The sequence below is a fragment of the Coregonus clupeaformis genome, chromosome 33 (genome assembly GCF_020615455.1).
Source record: "Coregonus clupeaformis isolate EN_2021a chromosome 33, ASM2061545v1, whole genome shotgun sequence".
In the NCBI taxonomy this organism is placed as follows: Eukaryota; Metazoa; Chordata; class Actinopteri; order Salmoniformes; family Salmonidae; genus Coregonus; species Coregonus clupeaformis.
Window position 1 is genome coordinate 26,262,522 of NC_059224.1, and position 14,920 is coordinate 26,277,441.

The 14,920-nt window shown below is 43.0% G+C and overlaps 2 protein-coding genes across 7 annotated transcripts in view; both read right to left on the reverse strand.

Moving 5' to 3' along the window:
• Positions 1-8,961, reverse strand: part of vta1 (vesicle (multivesicular body) trafficking 1) — a 70,116-nt gene extending 61,155 nt beyond the window's left edge. For 2 of the 3 annotated variants that reach the window (XM_041860583.1, XM_041860581.2), the window contains exon 1: positions 8,754-8,960. In XM_041860583.1, the coding sequence (XP_041716517.1) occupies positions 8,754-8,844 (91 nt within the window). In that variant the 5' untranslated portion in view covers positions 8,845-8,960. Of the gene's footprint in view, positions 1-8,753 lie in introns of all 3 variants that reach the window. The other variant, XM_041860582.2, reaches the window with a different exon arrangement.
• A 1,494-nt stretch (positions 8,962-10,455) lies between these two features.
• On the reverse strand, positions 10,456-13,930 carry LOC121549282 (gap junction epsilon-1 protein-like). Of its 4 annotated transcripts, none has more exons than XM_041861142.1 (4): positions 13,621-13,930; positions 13,378-13,470; positions 11,850-12,032; positions 10,456-11,430 (listed from the first exon to the last, which is right to left on the reverse strand). In XM_041861142.1, the coding sequence occupies exons 2-4, from the start codon at positions 13,405-13,407 to the stop codon at positions 11,035-11,037; spliced, it is 609 nt and encodes a 202-aa protein (XP_041717076.1). In that variant the 5' UTR covers positions 13,408-13,470; positions 13,621-13,930; the 3' UTR covers positions 10,456-11,034. The 4 variants fall into 4 exon arrangements, with proteins under 4 accessions (XP_041717076.1, XP_041717075.1, XP_041717074.1 ...); XM_041861141.1 differs by having other exon boundaries at positions 13,378-13,473; XM_041861140.1 differs by lacking the exon at positions 13,621-13,930 and having other exon boundaries at positions 13,378-13,585.
• Between the last annotated feature and the right edge of the window lie 990 nt (positions 13,931-14,920).

The following is a 14,920-nucleotide window of genomic DNA, read 5'->3' on the forward strand; positions in this document are numbered from 1 at the left end:
CAGACCCGCGACGCGTTCAAGGAAGACAGGAATACGACGGTTACGGGTTTAACCGACGTCCCTACTCCTCTTTCTTTCTCAGAACGCATTTCCTCTCCCTTTCACGGGAGGCCCACCTTGGGCTGTTCCACCACTTCAATGTTGGGGAACAGTGGCGGTAAGGGCCATAGAGGAATACAGGTCCTTCCTACTGGATGCACCACAGCTTCGCGCCCAGCCACTTTCTCTGCATTGCTGGCAGTGGCGAAGAAGCTGCACCCTCTCACGCTGGCTAGAACAGACGTTGCAGAAGGGTTATGCTCTCCAATTCCACGGACCCCACCCCCGTTCAGGGGAGTGGTGGAGACGGTGATGAAAACGCCAGACAAAGTGGCCGCTCTGATGACAGAGATTACGGAACTTTTGGCGAAGGAGGCGGTGACAGTAGTTCCCCGGGAGCAAAGGGAACAAAGGGCTATATTAGCCTTATTTCCTAGTGCCCAAAAAGACGGGGGAGTGAGGCCGATTTTGGATTCACGCATTCTCAACGAGAGCATAACCAAACGGCCCTTCCGAATGCTAACGACAAAACGTCTGCTGGAATGTGTCCAGAGAGGGGACTTTTGTACGAGCATAGACCTAAAGGACGCGTACTTTCATGTGCCGGTTCAGCCGCGTCACAGGAAGTTTCTGCGGTTCGCCTTTCAAGGGGTGGCGTACGAATACACGAGGATGCCATTTGGGTACGCCCTGGCACCTCGCACATTTTCCAAGTGTGTGGAGGCGGCATTGGAACCGTTGCGTCGTCAGGGAATACGGCTACTAGCCTACCTGGACGACCTACTGGTTCTCGCCCCGTCAGCAGAGCTGGCGATCACTCACACAACACAGACAGTGATGCATCTCACAAGTCTGGGGTTTGCTGTGAATTGGAAAAAGAGCGCGCCCTGGCCCACTCATCAGATTGTCTACCTGGGGATACAGCTAGACACTGTGAGGATGAGGGCTCGAATTTCGGACCCCGAAGGGTAGCCTTGTTGCTAGCCCTAAGGAAGTGTCGTCCGAATCACACGGTGACGGCGCTGTCGATCATGTCACTTTTGGGTCTCATGTCGTCAGCCCACTCTGTGGTTCCGCTTGGACTCCTGCACATGCGCAGGACGCAGCGATGGTTCGCCCAACTAAGACTAGACCCATTGCGTCAACGTCATCGGTTGGTGGTGGTTCCCCTCTCGCTCAGTGCAGACCTAAACTATTGGAGAAACTCGGCGTTCTCACGCACGGAGTCCCGATAGGAAAGGTGTCCTCTCACATCCCAGTATTCACGGATGCGTCCCTGACGGGATGGGGAGGGACATGTCAGACACAAGCGATAGGAGGTGTGTGGCCTCAATCAGGTCGTCACATCAACCTCCTGGAGTTGGAAACGGTTCGACTGGTTCTGACCCACTTCGCATCTACCCTTCGGGGTCGCGATGTGCTGGTCTGGTCAGACAACCGGACCACAGTAGCGCACATAAATCGCCAGGGTGGAGTCAGGTCTCCTGCTCTCCATCGGGCAGCAGAGGAATTGTGGCTGTGGGCTCACGAGCACCTTCGCTCATTGAGAGCAGCACACATTCCGGGCTACTTGAACGTAGGAGCAGACCTCATGTCAAGAGGGGGTCCTCGAGACGACGAGTGGTGTCTGCATCCAGACATTGTTCTCCAGATTTGGGAACAATTCGGGAGAGCCCAGGTGGACCTATTCGCGTCACGTGTGAACGCGCAATGTCCTCTGTGGTTCTCTCTGAGGGAACAGGACGAACCGCCACTGGGAAGGGACGCCTTTGCGCACCAACCGTGGCCGAGAGTTCTCCTGTATGCATTCCCTCCGCTGTCCTGCATTCTCCCACTGCTAGCCAGGGTGAGGTCAGGGGGCTGTCAGTGATACTGATAGCGCCCGATCGCCCGGGGCTCTGTGGTTTGCGGAGATGAGTCAGATGTTGATTGCGCCACCTTGGCCAATTCCACATCGACGGGACGCGTTGTCTCAGGCGGCTGGCACGATAGGGAAATTGCCCATAATCGGCCAACCACTGAAGGCCTGGCTGCTGAGAGGGACAGGCTAGAGCGCCGTGGGTTATCTGATGCAGTGATCAGGACCATACAGGGTTCACGTGCCAGTTCCACTTCTAAGATGTATGCCAGTAGATGGAACGTGTTTTCACGATGGTGTGTCACACAAAGTGTGGACCCCATGAGCTGTCAGGTGGAGAGTATTCTCTCTTTTCTGCAGCTCATGTTTGATAAGCAAAAATCGCCTGCCACGATTAGAGTGTTTGCAGCAGCGATTTCAGCTTGTCATGAGGGTTTTGGCAGAGACAATGTCTTTAGTCACCCTCTAGTGAAACGCTTCCTATTAGGAACGCGGCGACTTAGGCCAACACCTAGAGTCACGCTTCCTCAGTGGGATTTGGCTTTGGTACTCGAAGCGCTATGTAAGTCGCCGTTCGAGCCATTGAATCAAATACCCCTCAAGATGCTGTCTATCAAGACAGCACTGTTGCTCGCTTTGACTACAGCTAAGCAGGTCAGTGATTTGTGTGCTCTTTCGACGAGACCTGACTGCCTGGCCATCAATGGTGACCTGAGCAGAGCAGTGTTACGTCCTAACCCGGCATTTGTGCCGAAGGTTATTAAGAGTTCATATAGGTCACAGACCGTGGAGCTGTGGGCTTTTTCTCCTCCTCCTCATAGAGAGAGGAGTGAGGAAAAGCTCCATCGCCTGTGCCCGGTACGCGCTTTGGCGTGTTACGTCGAGCGCACAGCAGCGATTAGGTCATCGCCTCAGTTGTTTGTGTGTCACGGTGCGGCTGCACTAGGTAGACCACTTTCAAAACAGAGGCTGTCTCACTGGCTTTGTGAAGGCATTGAGACAGCTTATGAGGTAGCAGGGGCGGCAATTGCCTCAGGGTATCAGAGCTCACTCCACTCGTGGAGTAGCAGCTTCTACTGCCCTCTTCAGAGGAACAGGAGTAGAGGATATCTGTAGAGCAGCATCCTGGTCGACGCCGTCTCCATTTATCCGTTTCTATCTCTTAGATATGTCTTCTAATTCTCTGGCTCGATCTGTACTCAGCGTGGCTGAAGGGAGATCTTGAGCAAGAAAGAGAGGAGAAGCAGGACTGTGGACACAGGTTTCCATCAGGTCCGCTTTGGTTAGGAAGACGTGTTTTTGACAGATGTGTTTTCTAACTCTTTGGCTCGGTCTGTACTCAGCATAGCTGAAGGGAGATCTGGAGCTAGGAAGAGAGGGAAAAGCAGGACTATGGACTGGGTTTCCATCAGGTCCGCTTTGGATAAGAAAACATATTTTGTGGCATGAATCCTGACTGACAGGGTCAGTACAGTAGAGGCATGCGCTGATTAACAGAATATGAGGTCATCTATCTGCTTGTTCAGTTAGTATGACTCATGTTTTTGTTCCTGCCCACTAATCTCTGGGATTCCATTGAGTGAGTGAGGCGGTCTACCGCGTTCATAATGTAGAGTGACACTTGATGTCATTCCATTAGTGGTCGGTAGTGTTTTCACAGGATATTGAGGCACATCTATCTGCGAGTACAGATTAGTATGGCTTCTATTCTGGTGATCTGCCCACTAGTCATTGGCATTGCCATTGGATTAGGTGGGGCGGGTCTTTTAACCGATGACGCGGTATATTGTGACGCCCGTAGGGGTTTTTAGTTGCAGTACTGCGGGACTCGGTTACAGACATTGCTAGGCCTGACTTTCTCGTTTTGATGGGAAGTGTTAGGCTCGGCAGAGAGTACATTTTGGAGCGCTTCGCTCCGCCTTAAACCATTAGGAGCAGAGCTCCCCTATGGGGCGGAGCTCCACGATATAGAACGATTAGTTACCGGAGTGTAACTCCAGTTCTATGAGTGGAGCGGAGCCCCATAGGACTTAAGGCCCTGCCGACCCTCTCTAGTCTCGCTGAAGAAAAATATCTTGGGAGGCTGATCGAGGGGAGGCATCCCCTCTTATAGGGACACCTGTACTCCTATTGGCTGTAGGTGTGTACATAATTTTGTCTCAGGCTGCTGCTGCCTTAGGGCAGAGGGTAAACCATTAGGAGCAGAGCTCCCCTATGGGGCTCCGCTCCACTCATAGAACTGGAGTTACACTCCGGTAACTAATCGTTTTCCAATTCCATTATTAAATTTAAAAAATAACTTGTTTCAAAAATGTATACAAAATAAATAACGGAATAGTGGTGCATGCATATGTATTCACCCCCTTTGCTATGAAGCCCCTAAATAAGACCTGGTGCAACAAATTACCTTCAGAAGTCACATAATTTGTTAAATAAAGTCCACCTGTGTGCAATCTAAGTGTCACATGATCTCAGAATATATACACCTGTTCTGAAAGGCCCCAGAGTCTGCAACACCACTAAGCAAGGGGCACCACCAAGCAAGCGGCACCATGAAGACCAAGGAGCTCTCCAAACAGGTCAGGGACAAAGTTGTGGAGAAGTACAGATCAGGGTTGGGTTAAAAAAATATATACGAAACTTTGAACATCCCACGGAGCGCCATTAAATCCATTATTAAAAAATAGAAAGAATATGGCACCACAACAAACCTGCCAAGAGAGGGCCGCCCACCAAAACTCACGGACCAGGCAAGGAGGGCATTAATCTGAGGCAACAAAGAGACCAAAGATAACTCTAAAGGAGCTGCAAAGCTCCACAGCGGAGATTGAAGTATCTGTCCATAGGACCACTTTAAGCCGTACATTCCACAGAGCTGGGCTTTACGGAAGAGTGGCCAGAAAAAAGCCATTGCTTAAAAAAAATATAAGCAAACACGTTTGGTGTTCGCCAAAAGGCATGTGGGAGACTCCCCAAAAATATGGAGGAAGATACTCTGGTCAGATGAGACTAAAATTGATATTTTTGGCCATCAAGGAAAACACTATGTCTGGCGCAAACCCAACACCTTTCATCACCCGAGAACACCATCCCCACAGTGAGGCATGGTGGTGGCAGCATCATGCTGTGGGGATGTTTTTCCTCAGCAGGGACTGGGAAACTGGTCAGAATTGAAGGATGGATGGTGCTAAATACAGGGAAATTATTGAAGGAAACCTGTTTCAGTCTTCCAGAGATTTGAGACTGGGATGGAGGTTCACCTTCCAGCAGGACAATGACCCTAAGCATACTGCTAAAGCAACACTTGAGTGGTTTAAGGGGGAAACATTTAAATGTCTTAGAATGGCCTAGTCAAAGCCCAGACCTCAATCCAATTGAGAATCTGTGGTATGACTTAAAGATTGCTGTACACCAGCGAAGCCATCCAACTTGAAGGAGCTGGAGCAGTTTTGCCTTGAAAAATGAGACATAGCCCAAGAGACTTGCAGCTCTAATTGCTGCAAAGGGTGGCTCTACAAAGTATTGACTCAGTGGTGTGAATACTTATGTAAATGAGATCTCCGTATTTCATTTTCATTAAATTTGCAAACATTTCTAAAAACATGTTTTCACTTTGTCATTATGGGGTATTGTGTGTAGATTGGTGAGATGTTTTATTTATTTTAATCTATTTTGAATTCAGGCTGTAACACAACAAAATGTGGAATACATTTAGGGGTATGAATACTTTCTGAAGGCACTGTAAATGGCCAAATAAAAGTGTGAAGTGAAATGCAAACAAATATGTCTGTGTATACATCAATGTAAAGTGTTAGGGCTTTCAAAAATAGAAATTGTAATTTAAAAATGAACGTGTGAGAGTGTCGGGCGGATGGGGGAAGGCGTGAGCCAAAAAGTTTGGGAACCCCTGCAGGAGAGTACAGTTTAGTACAGTACAATTTACTGTATTGTACTGAACTCCACTTCACTGGCTGTGCTTGTTAAGCACATCAGGTGCTGCCAATTAAGGTGTGTGGAAGAGAGAGGCCAGAAGCCCATCAACCGGCCTTTTGTTTGTTTCTTTGTGTTAGTTTTAAAACCTTTTTAGTTGGGCATATCTTTTTGTAGTTTGGTTTTTGTACATGTGTATTTCGTCACCATCTGAACAAATAATATTGCAGTTGGACTACCCAGAGGTCAAGACGTAGCTGGCCCTGTACTTAAGGTAAGGTAGCTGTCTCCTGGGTAGATGTAAATCCAACACGGTCCTCAAACGTTGATTTCTCACATAAACACACACACATTCATTCAGGTTACAGACCACGTAACTAGGCCTAGGAGAGTCTTAGACAAAGCGAGTGCAACAATATCCGTAGGCTAGTTATTGGTTTTGTAACAATACCCATACATGCAAAGGAAGATATTATATTTTTCAATGTTTGTGTACCTAATAGATCCCCATGAAGAGAATTACATTCATAATTATGCATTTCTGTATAGTACAAATCAGGGACCCATGATGTCATTCTGTTACCATCAATCTGTTACCGGGTGTTCAATAACCAAAAGAGGTCAAACTTAAGGTGTCATATTATACCTGACACCCCATTCCTTCTGCAGACATCTTTGGAAAACATGGTCACATAAAAAATATTTTACTGTCATTCTGTTACCAAACTTTACATCTGCACTGTTCTTCTTGTAAATGTTTTTTTTTTTTTTTTTACAATTTTCTGTGGACATTTTTAAAACGAGTCCTTGTGCACAGAGTTGTATGGTTTGTTTAATTTTGTAATCAATAGTTTTTGTTTGGCATAATTTTAAAGTAACACATTCTAAAGTCTTAGCGTCGTTCTGTTACTGTGGAATTGTCCACACACACAACAAAAAAATAAACCCAACGTGTAAAGTGTTGGTCCCATGTTTCATGAGCTGAAATAAAAATAAATCGCAGAAATGTTCCATAGGCACAACAACAAACAAATCTCTAATTTTGTGCACAAATTTGTTTACATCCCTGTTAGTGAGCATTTTCCCTTTGCCAAGACAATCCATCCACCTGACAGGTGTGGCATATCAAGAGGCTGATTAAACAGCATGATCATTAGCAGGTGCACCTTGTGCTGGGGACAATAAAAGGCCACTTTAAAATCTGTCGTTTTGTCACAACACAATGCCACAGATGCCTCAAGTTTTGAGGGAGCGTGCAATTGGCATGCTGACTGCAGGAATGTCCACCAGAGCTGTTGCCAGAAAATTGAATGTACATTTCTCTACCATAAGCTGCCTCCAATGTTGTTTTAGAGAATTTGGCAGTGCATCCAACCGGCCTCACAACCGCAGACCACGTGTAACCACGCCAGCCCAGGACCTCCACATCGTCTGAGGGGGGTGGGGGGGGGTAGGGGGGTATTTCTGTCTGTAATAAAGCCATTTTGTGGGGGAAAACTCATTCTGATTGGCTGGGACTAGCTCCCTAGTGGGTGGGCCTATGCCATCCAAGGCCCAGTCATGGCTGCACCCCTGCCCAGTCATGTGAAATCCATAGATTAAGGCCTAACGAATCTATTTCAATTGACTGATTTTCTTATATGAACTGTAACTCAGTAAATCTTTGAAATTGTTGCATGTGGCGTTTATATTTTTGTTCAGTAACTATTTTTGTAGTTTCTTTTAAATTTTATCCACTTTGAGATTATTCTTGTATAATGAAAAGCACTTTACAAATGTAATAAATTATTATAGTGGAGATAGTTCAGTAACCTATATTTGAATGATTTTGTCCTGAGAGTTGAGGACTAGCTCCCAGAGCTAGCCTAACGCAACTTCCCCTGCCAGAGTCAGATGAACAAGTGGATACCATTTTTATGTCTCTGCGTGCAGTTTGAAGTAAATTGTTAAGTAGCTCTAGCGCAATTGCTAACAAGCGTTAGCGCAATTGCTGGAAGTCTATGGGTATCTGCTAGCATGTTGAGGCTAGTTAGCACTGGCTTGCGAAACTACCTCTAACTTCTGTTAGGAGATGTCGCCACGCCAATAAATGGCGCTGCTGTTATGTGTATCTTAGTGTAATACTCTTTAGTAGGAGTGAGCTAAGTTAGGTATTACTTACTGTGCACTAAATGGAGCTGTATGCATGCTACCCAAAGATGCTGAAGTAAAGACATTCGTATCAACATTACCTTGCTCTTGTACTGAATAATCAGCATAAAAAACAACAGAGACATAAAAATGGTATCCACAAGTTCATCTGACTCTGGGGAAGTAGATAACGGCCATCAATTCCAAAATTGGAAGTATCCCTTTAAACTCTTATCTGGCAAGCCAGATAACCAGCCAGGATCTTACCACAAAGCTTACCATATAAACTGTTTTTTCGCAAAGGTGGCAAAGTACGTTAGCTAGCTACTAATGTTACTTTGAGCACTGTTTGTAGCTAACCTATCTAAACCAGTTGGCTAACGTTAGCTAGCTAGTAATGAAGGCTATGAACCTCGACTTCTTTTGTGAAAGCAAAAAGCCGACTGAAAAGTCAGCAAAGGAAGTAAGCTTACTTAATTACCCACTAGTAAGACTGGCAGCAAGATGATTCGTTAGCAGCTACCTGGTGGTATATGATTCCATAGCTAACGTTAGCTAGCTAGTTAACGTTAACTAAAGCAAGGACATGGCTGGCTAGCGAACGTTAACTAACCTTTCTACGCATCTCGTAAAATGACGGATTTATATTCTCACAATAGTAACCTAACGTTAGCTATTTGACTTGACGATGCATAGCTATGCCCATAATCAAGTTTACAGCTGAACCGTAACAGACAACAATGGAAAACTAACGCGTTAGCCGAGTTGGGTAGTAATGGTACTAATACAAACTCACAGTAGTAAGCCACGACAGGATCCCTCTTCTCAAGTTCCTGTGCAGTTCTTAGATAGTGTTGAATGGCTTTTAGCTGTGGTGGGAGAGCCATCACTAATAATGTAAATAACACTAACTATGACAGATTAATCAACAATCGAAATGTGGATTGCTAGCTCTCAAAAAAGTGCTCCTCCTTGCGCAGAATTCTTCCGCTCCTTGTTCAATACGTGTAGCGCCATCTCAGGACCGGAGGACTGTCAAAGCGAAAGGCAAAACAGCATCATATTGACATATTGATTAATGTGTACTGCAATGCATTCCATGGTGATCTCAAGAGCTGTGAGTAGCCAACAATATTATTATGATATTAATGTAATAATAATCAATAAGATTTATGGCATACCTGTGCAGTAAACTGTCAAGGAACTGCATGCAGCTTGTAAGCTATATGGGTTGGGGAGTTTTCGACACCACAATGATCTACTGTGATTACACTGCATATTGACTCCCCCCTCCCCCAAGAGATTGCATGGGGCTATCATGAACACAGGGTATGTATAGAAAAAAACTGAAACTGGGCATGCAGCAGTCCTGTTATTGTAGGATTGCTTTGTCAATACAAAAGTTTGTCAGTACAAAAAAGCAGCAGCATAGCACCACCTCTAATAAAACAATTTTTATCATCTCATTGATACTTTTGAGACATAAGAAAGTGTTTGATCCTGACCTAAAAAGCAACACAGACAGATTTTTCAGAAACAACATACTGTAGAACAATATTGTCCTAAGATATGAGTTGGTCATAAAATGTGCCTCTTTTATTAAACAAAGCTGAGAAGTTGTATGCATTTTATAAAGTACACTCAGTCAAAACAGACAGAATAGATGTAATGAAATGAATTTCAATTACCCTAAGAAATGTAAACATTGCAACCAAACATTAGTAAAAATAAAAACCTACGAAACAAATAAGAATATATGTCCTTGTAGGGTATTTCACAATGCAGGATTAATTACTTTGTGAGCTAGATATTCATAGTTTCTCTCAAGCCTGGAATTTCTGATTAATTAATTAATTAATTAACATCTCTTTGACCCATACAATATGCAGAATTTCAGACTGTGTATATTGGAATTAGCTTGATAACTAATTGATCCCACTTCCCCAAAATACTCCTCAGATTTACTGACAATCAAATGAATGTCATTGCTTCTTTTAACAGTTACCTCAGCTTTTTGTACAAAATGAAAGAGGCAAACTTTAAAACCATCCATCTGTCACAAATACCAGAAAGCAGTATGCCATATTGTACCTGAGATGATACATTTAGCTGAAAAAAATAACAAAAGTTGGATGGATGCCTGATAATAACTTACAAATACAAAACAAAAGAGGTAATAATTTTCAGTACAGCTACAACACAGGGTTAAATCAAAAGCATAATACTACAAGCTATGAAAAGGGTCTTAAAATAGTCAAATATATGGGTTATCCATTCACACTGTGACCAGCACACTTATCAGCAATTACACTTAAATCTGCATGATAAATCTGGTAGCATGGAAACCCATCTTCTTGAACTGTTATTGATACCATTCCCATATACAGTATTTAAAAACCTTAATTTCATAATCATCAAAGGAGATGTGCAAAAATCGTTCAAATTTAAAACTAATTTGAGAACCTTTATATAGTCCGGTACTTCAATTCATACAAATGTACAATTAATAATTTATTATGACCTGAAAATAATAAGGGCCAAATATTGAAATCAAATCCAAGCTTCATTAGGTGACATTTTTTCCTGCCGTTTTTCATCTGTAGGTATAGTCCAATGCCTTAAAATGACCAATTTTCACCTTGTGTCGTAGGGTATCAGCATGTTACCCTTGATGACATGACATTGTTCATATGTTATTCTGGACAATTAGATTACATTACTGTGGGATATAGGTTTGTCTATAGGCCCCTAAGAAGACTACAACAATGCTATAGTACTTTCACTTGGTACAAAGACTAAAGTATGGATGTGGAAAATATTAGAATGACTGGTAACAAGTTTCTTTCTTACGTGGGCCAATGATTGAAAGCTGCATACGATACAACAATATCATTAGTCTATTGACAAAATAAGGTTTAAATCTGTGTGACTTGACTTAAACAATGGGATTATGGAAAGAAGTGTCTTTGAGTGTCAACTCCCAACAAAAAAAAGCAGAGGTATGTAGTTTTCGGCCTGGATAAGACACACAGAAATGTGAAATATGACCAATTACTCTGTAGCAAATAACACACAGGTCATTGATTGGTCAAATAACCCAATCTCCTACAGAGTATCTCAAATATCTCAGCAACACACAGCAGCACCGTGATCACAGTGAAAGTGTACATTGCACTTAAAAATATGGTCTTTTCAAAGTGTTCTGGCACCATGCATTTTGTGACGTTGAACGTCTTTTCTAGGGCACTGGCATCACACATGTAGAGTGGGTGAACCTGGAAACCAAAGAGATGGCTCTGTAACCAAAAAGCGATGACTTCCAGAATAATTCTTAGTAGGACAGAGATGATGTAGAAGACGGTGTATATAGGTCTCTGAAGGATTTCCTCCTGGTCAATGTTTTTACAGGCAGCATAGAGATGAAATACAGCTCCAGGGACTAGAACAGTTACCAACTGCAAAGCCCAGAATACCTGCAAGCAGAATAACATTCTGGCTAGTGGAAAAACATCCTATTCACAAGTCAACATTGAATAACATCACATCTTTGGTCCCTCTGTTCATGACTTTGTTATTCACATTGACTTAAACTGGAACTTAATGACTGGAATGAATACTGTTGGGTTTTCATCACATTATACAATATCAATGTTATATTATTGTAATGGATGACGTGAAAAAAATATATATAATCCTTTGTAGAATATTATAACGATGGTAGAGTGAAAATTGGTGATCTCTGATTCTTTACCACTACCTTTAATGGGAATAGCTCTCAAATGCTAATTGTATGCACAGTTCACAACTGTTTGTGGATTCTGACATATTACCAATGGTTTCAGTCTAGCTTGTGTTCTAATATCAGATAAGTTAATGCAGGAAGCTGTCTTACCTGAGGTGTTATAGGCCTAAATTGGTTGTAACAGTAGAGGTTTAACTCCCTCCTGTCTGGATCGCAGCTGAAATGGAGAGCTTCATTGCCATAGACTGCAAAGCCCAGGACGCCCAGAAAGAACATCCGAACAGAGCCAAAGAACAGTGTGTGGAACTGGCCTATCACCGTCGGAGGCCTGAGCTAAAACACAAACACACAAACACAGAAAAATGCTTTAAAACAGCATTTGTTTGTAAAAGAAAAGTGTGTGAAAACTGATTAAGGAAGCAGAAGTATGATTATCATTTCATGAATTACATAAACTGTCAAAAAAGCTTGGAAAGGCAGTTGTGAACAGATTACACATTGGAATACACCATCTTCATCAATAAATAGCAGATGGACCAAATATCAGATCTAAATTAAAGAACTTCAAACATGCTTATAAATCAGTAATGCATGGAGTATGTCAGTAATAGGTTATCTATCTGTCATGTTTCAAACAACACAAACCTTTTCAGAAAGTAGGATATTTACTACGCTATGTGTAACACTCTTAGTCAACTATCAACAAATACAATAGTCTATCCACACTATTGTACAGGTAGATGAATAATTCAGAGAACTCACTGGGCTCAAAGTGACCACGACCATTGTCCAATATTCGATATATTCTTGGTATCACCATACTTACACATCCTTCATAAAAGTTATTTATGTAGTTTAAAGACATGACTTGGCTGCTATTCTCCCAGTTCAATTATATTGTAACCCGCGGCCCTCATTGTCAATCTGCTGGCATCAGGCAAAGCCAACTATAATTCTGAAGCTCCTAATGACCTTTTGCAGCTGAAAGCCCTTGTCAATGCATATTTGTCTTTTATCCGCGGTGCCTTCATCAATGTACTCACTCAGTAGAAAAAAAGACAACAGAAAGGAAAAACAAAGGCACGGGCATGTGGTCGACCCATAATCCCCATTGAACAAAGTCAGCGAAAAAACAACTCTTGTAAAACACAATAGGGAGAGAAAGCAAAATAGTACAATGCAATAGTGGCACTTGGGGGCATGTTATTTTGAGCTTCCAACTGAACAATATGAGATAAATTGTGTTTGAAAGTTAGTTTTATAACTCCATCTAAAGAATTTGCATGTCAATTTCCACCTGAAGGCAATAAAATGACATTTGAAATGACAATTGTAGAGAAGTGATTTAGGAGCTAGTAAACAACTTCTGACAAAAGAGCAGTTAGAAACTACATATTTCAGCTAATATTTTATACTTTTTAAATAATCTTTGAGTAAATTAACTCGGAATACTTTCACTGCCATATTTGAACGCACACGAAAAAGTGATTTATATAACTACGCAGTCAAAGGGAACTTCTCCCGGTTGCAACATCGCGATACACACCCTGCACTGTAAGTAGCCCACATCTGGAAGATCAATCACGAAGTTGTCCCAGCTTCAGCAAGCTAGAGCAAACACACAGCAGGAAAACACTACAAAATAAACAAATCAGGTAATAAAATGAAGTCCACACACCAACCGTAAACCAGGCGGAGTGCTGTTCATTCCCCCTCTCAATCAGAGTTTAGGTCCTAAACTCATGCCACTCTTGCGCTTCCAGGGAGAGACCTGCTGGAAGAGTACCATGATGGATGCGTTTCTTTTACTGAACGCGTACTTGTCAGAGCTCAAACAACAAACCAACAAGCAAAGCATCAGTGAGATCAGGCATTTAAAGCAGTCAATAGAGAGAGCATAACGTACAGAGGTACTAATTACCTAAATAAAGATAACACCGTCCCGCAAACATCCAGAGAGAGCACGTGGTCCACACGACGCAGTCACTCAGTTGTCCCTGTCCTCATCAGTCAGCGTAAAAAGCAACATCCTACCTGAGGGACATAAACGACTGCTCTACCACGGACGTTTATCATATGGGATGATGAAAAGAGACAATTTCATAATAGACTAGTTGAGTAAATTTAAGCTTCGATAGGCAACACATACAAACATAAGGACACTGCATAGGCCTATAGCTCAATAAATAGAATAGCCTACACCTGCATTAACTATGAGTGGTCTGAATTGGAATCTGTTTTACGCACAAACTGATAGAGAACAACTGATATGGACATTCACAATGGTACATTGGCATTTAAAGCAGGTGTTTCCAGTGGCGGCTGGCCGATAGAGGGCGCTAGGGCGCCGCCCCCTTAAATAAAATTATTTTTTTTTAAAAATAAAAAAATAAAAATAATAATAATAATAATAAAAACATCAGTATGTCAATATTTGTGTGTTTGAAATATGGAATGCACACAGTAATATGTGTAAGATATGATAGAAAATCATATTCGCAACCTTTCCTCTGCCTGTCAAACGCCTCGTCAGCTCTGGGCGATACAGAAAGTGCCCCGAGGAGGCGGGTCTACGTAGCAGTTAAGCCAATTGCTAATTTAAGATATGAATGTATGACATAAAATGTAGCTAATCAGCGATTTTAATTCGAATCCAAGGAGGGCGATTATTTTATCGCCCCAAGCTCGCCCCTGATAAAATAAGGACCGGGCTCCAGTGGCGCCATTTTTACTAGACGACAATGGCGAACGCAAAGCGTTACTCCTCCAAGACCCAACCCTAACTCGGTGAAATCTCTCCTCCAAGATCCGTTTGAGAGGAGAACTTTGTCAGAGAAAGTTCGGGTGAAAGAGCTGGGCCCAGATCAACCTGACCTCTCAATCAGACAGCAGGCTAACGAGAAAGGGAAGCAGTATATGCGCGGCTTCTCCCGTAGCTGGTACACCAGGAAGGCTTGGCTAGCTGGGTGCACTGATGCTAATGCTTTATTTTGCTTTCCGTGCTTGCTTTTTAAAACGACGGGGTCAGATTCAGCATGGACAGGTACCGGAGTGAGGGATATGAAGCACCTGTCAGAGAAGGTAAAGAAACATGAGAACACCAGGGCACACATGGACAACTCTGTAAAGCTAGCTGTATTAGGAAGGGTGAACATTGCTACGCAGCTGGATGACGGCCACAGGATTGCGGTGAGGAAACACAATGAGGAGGTGGATAAAAA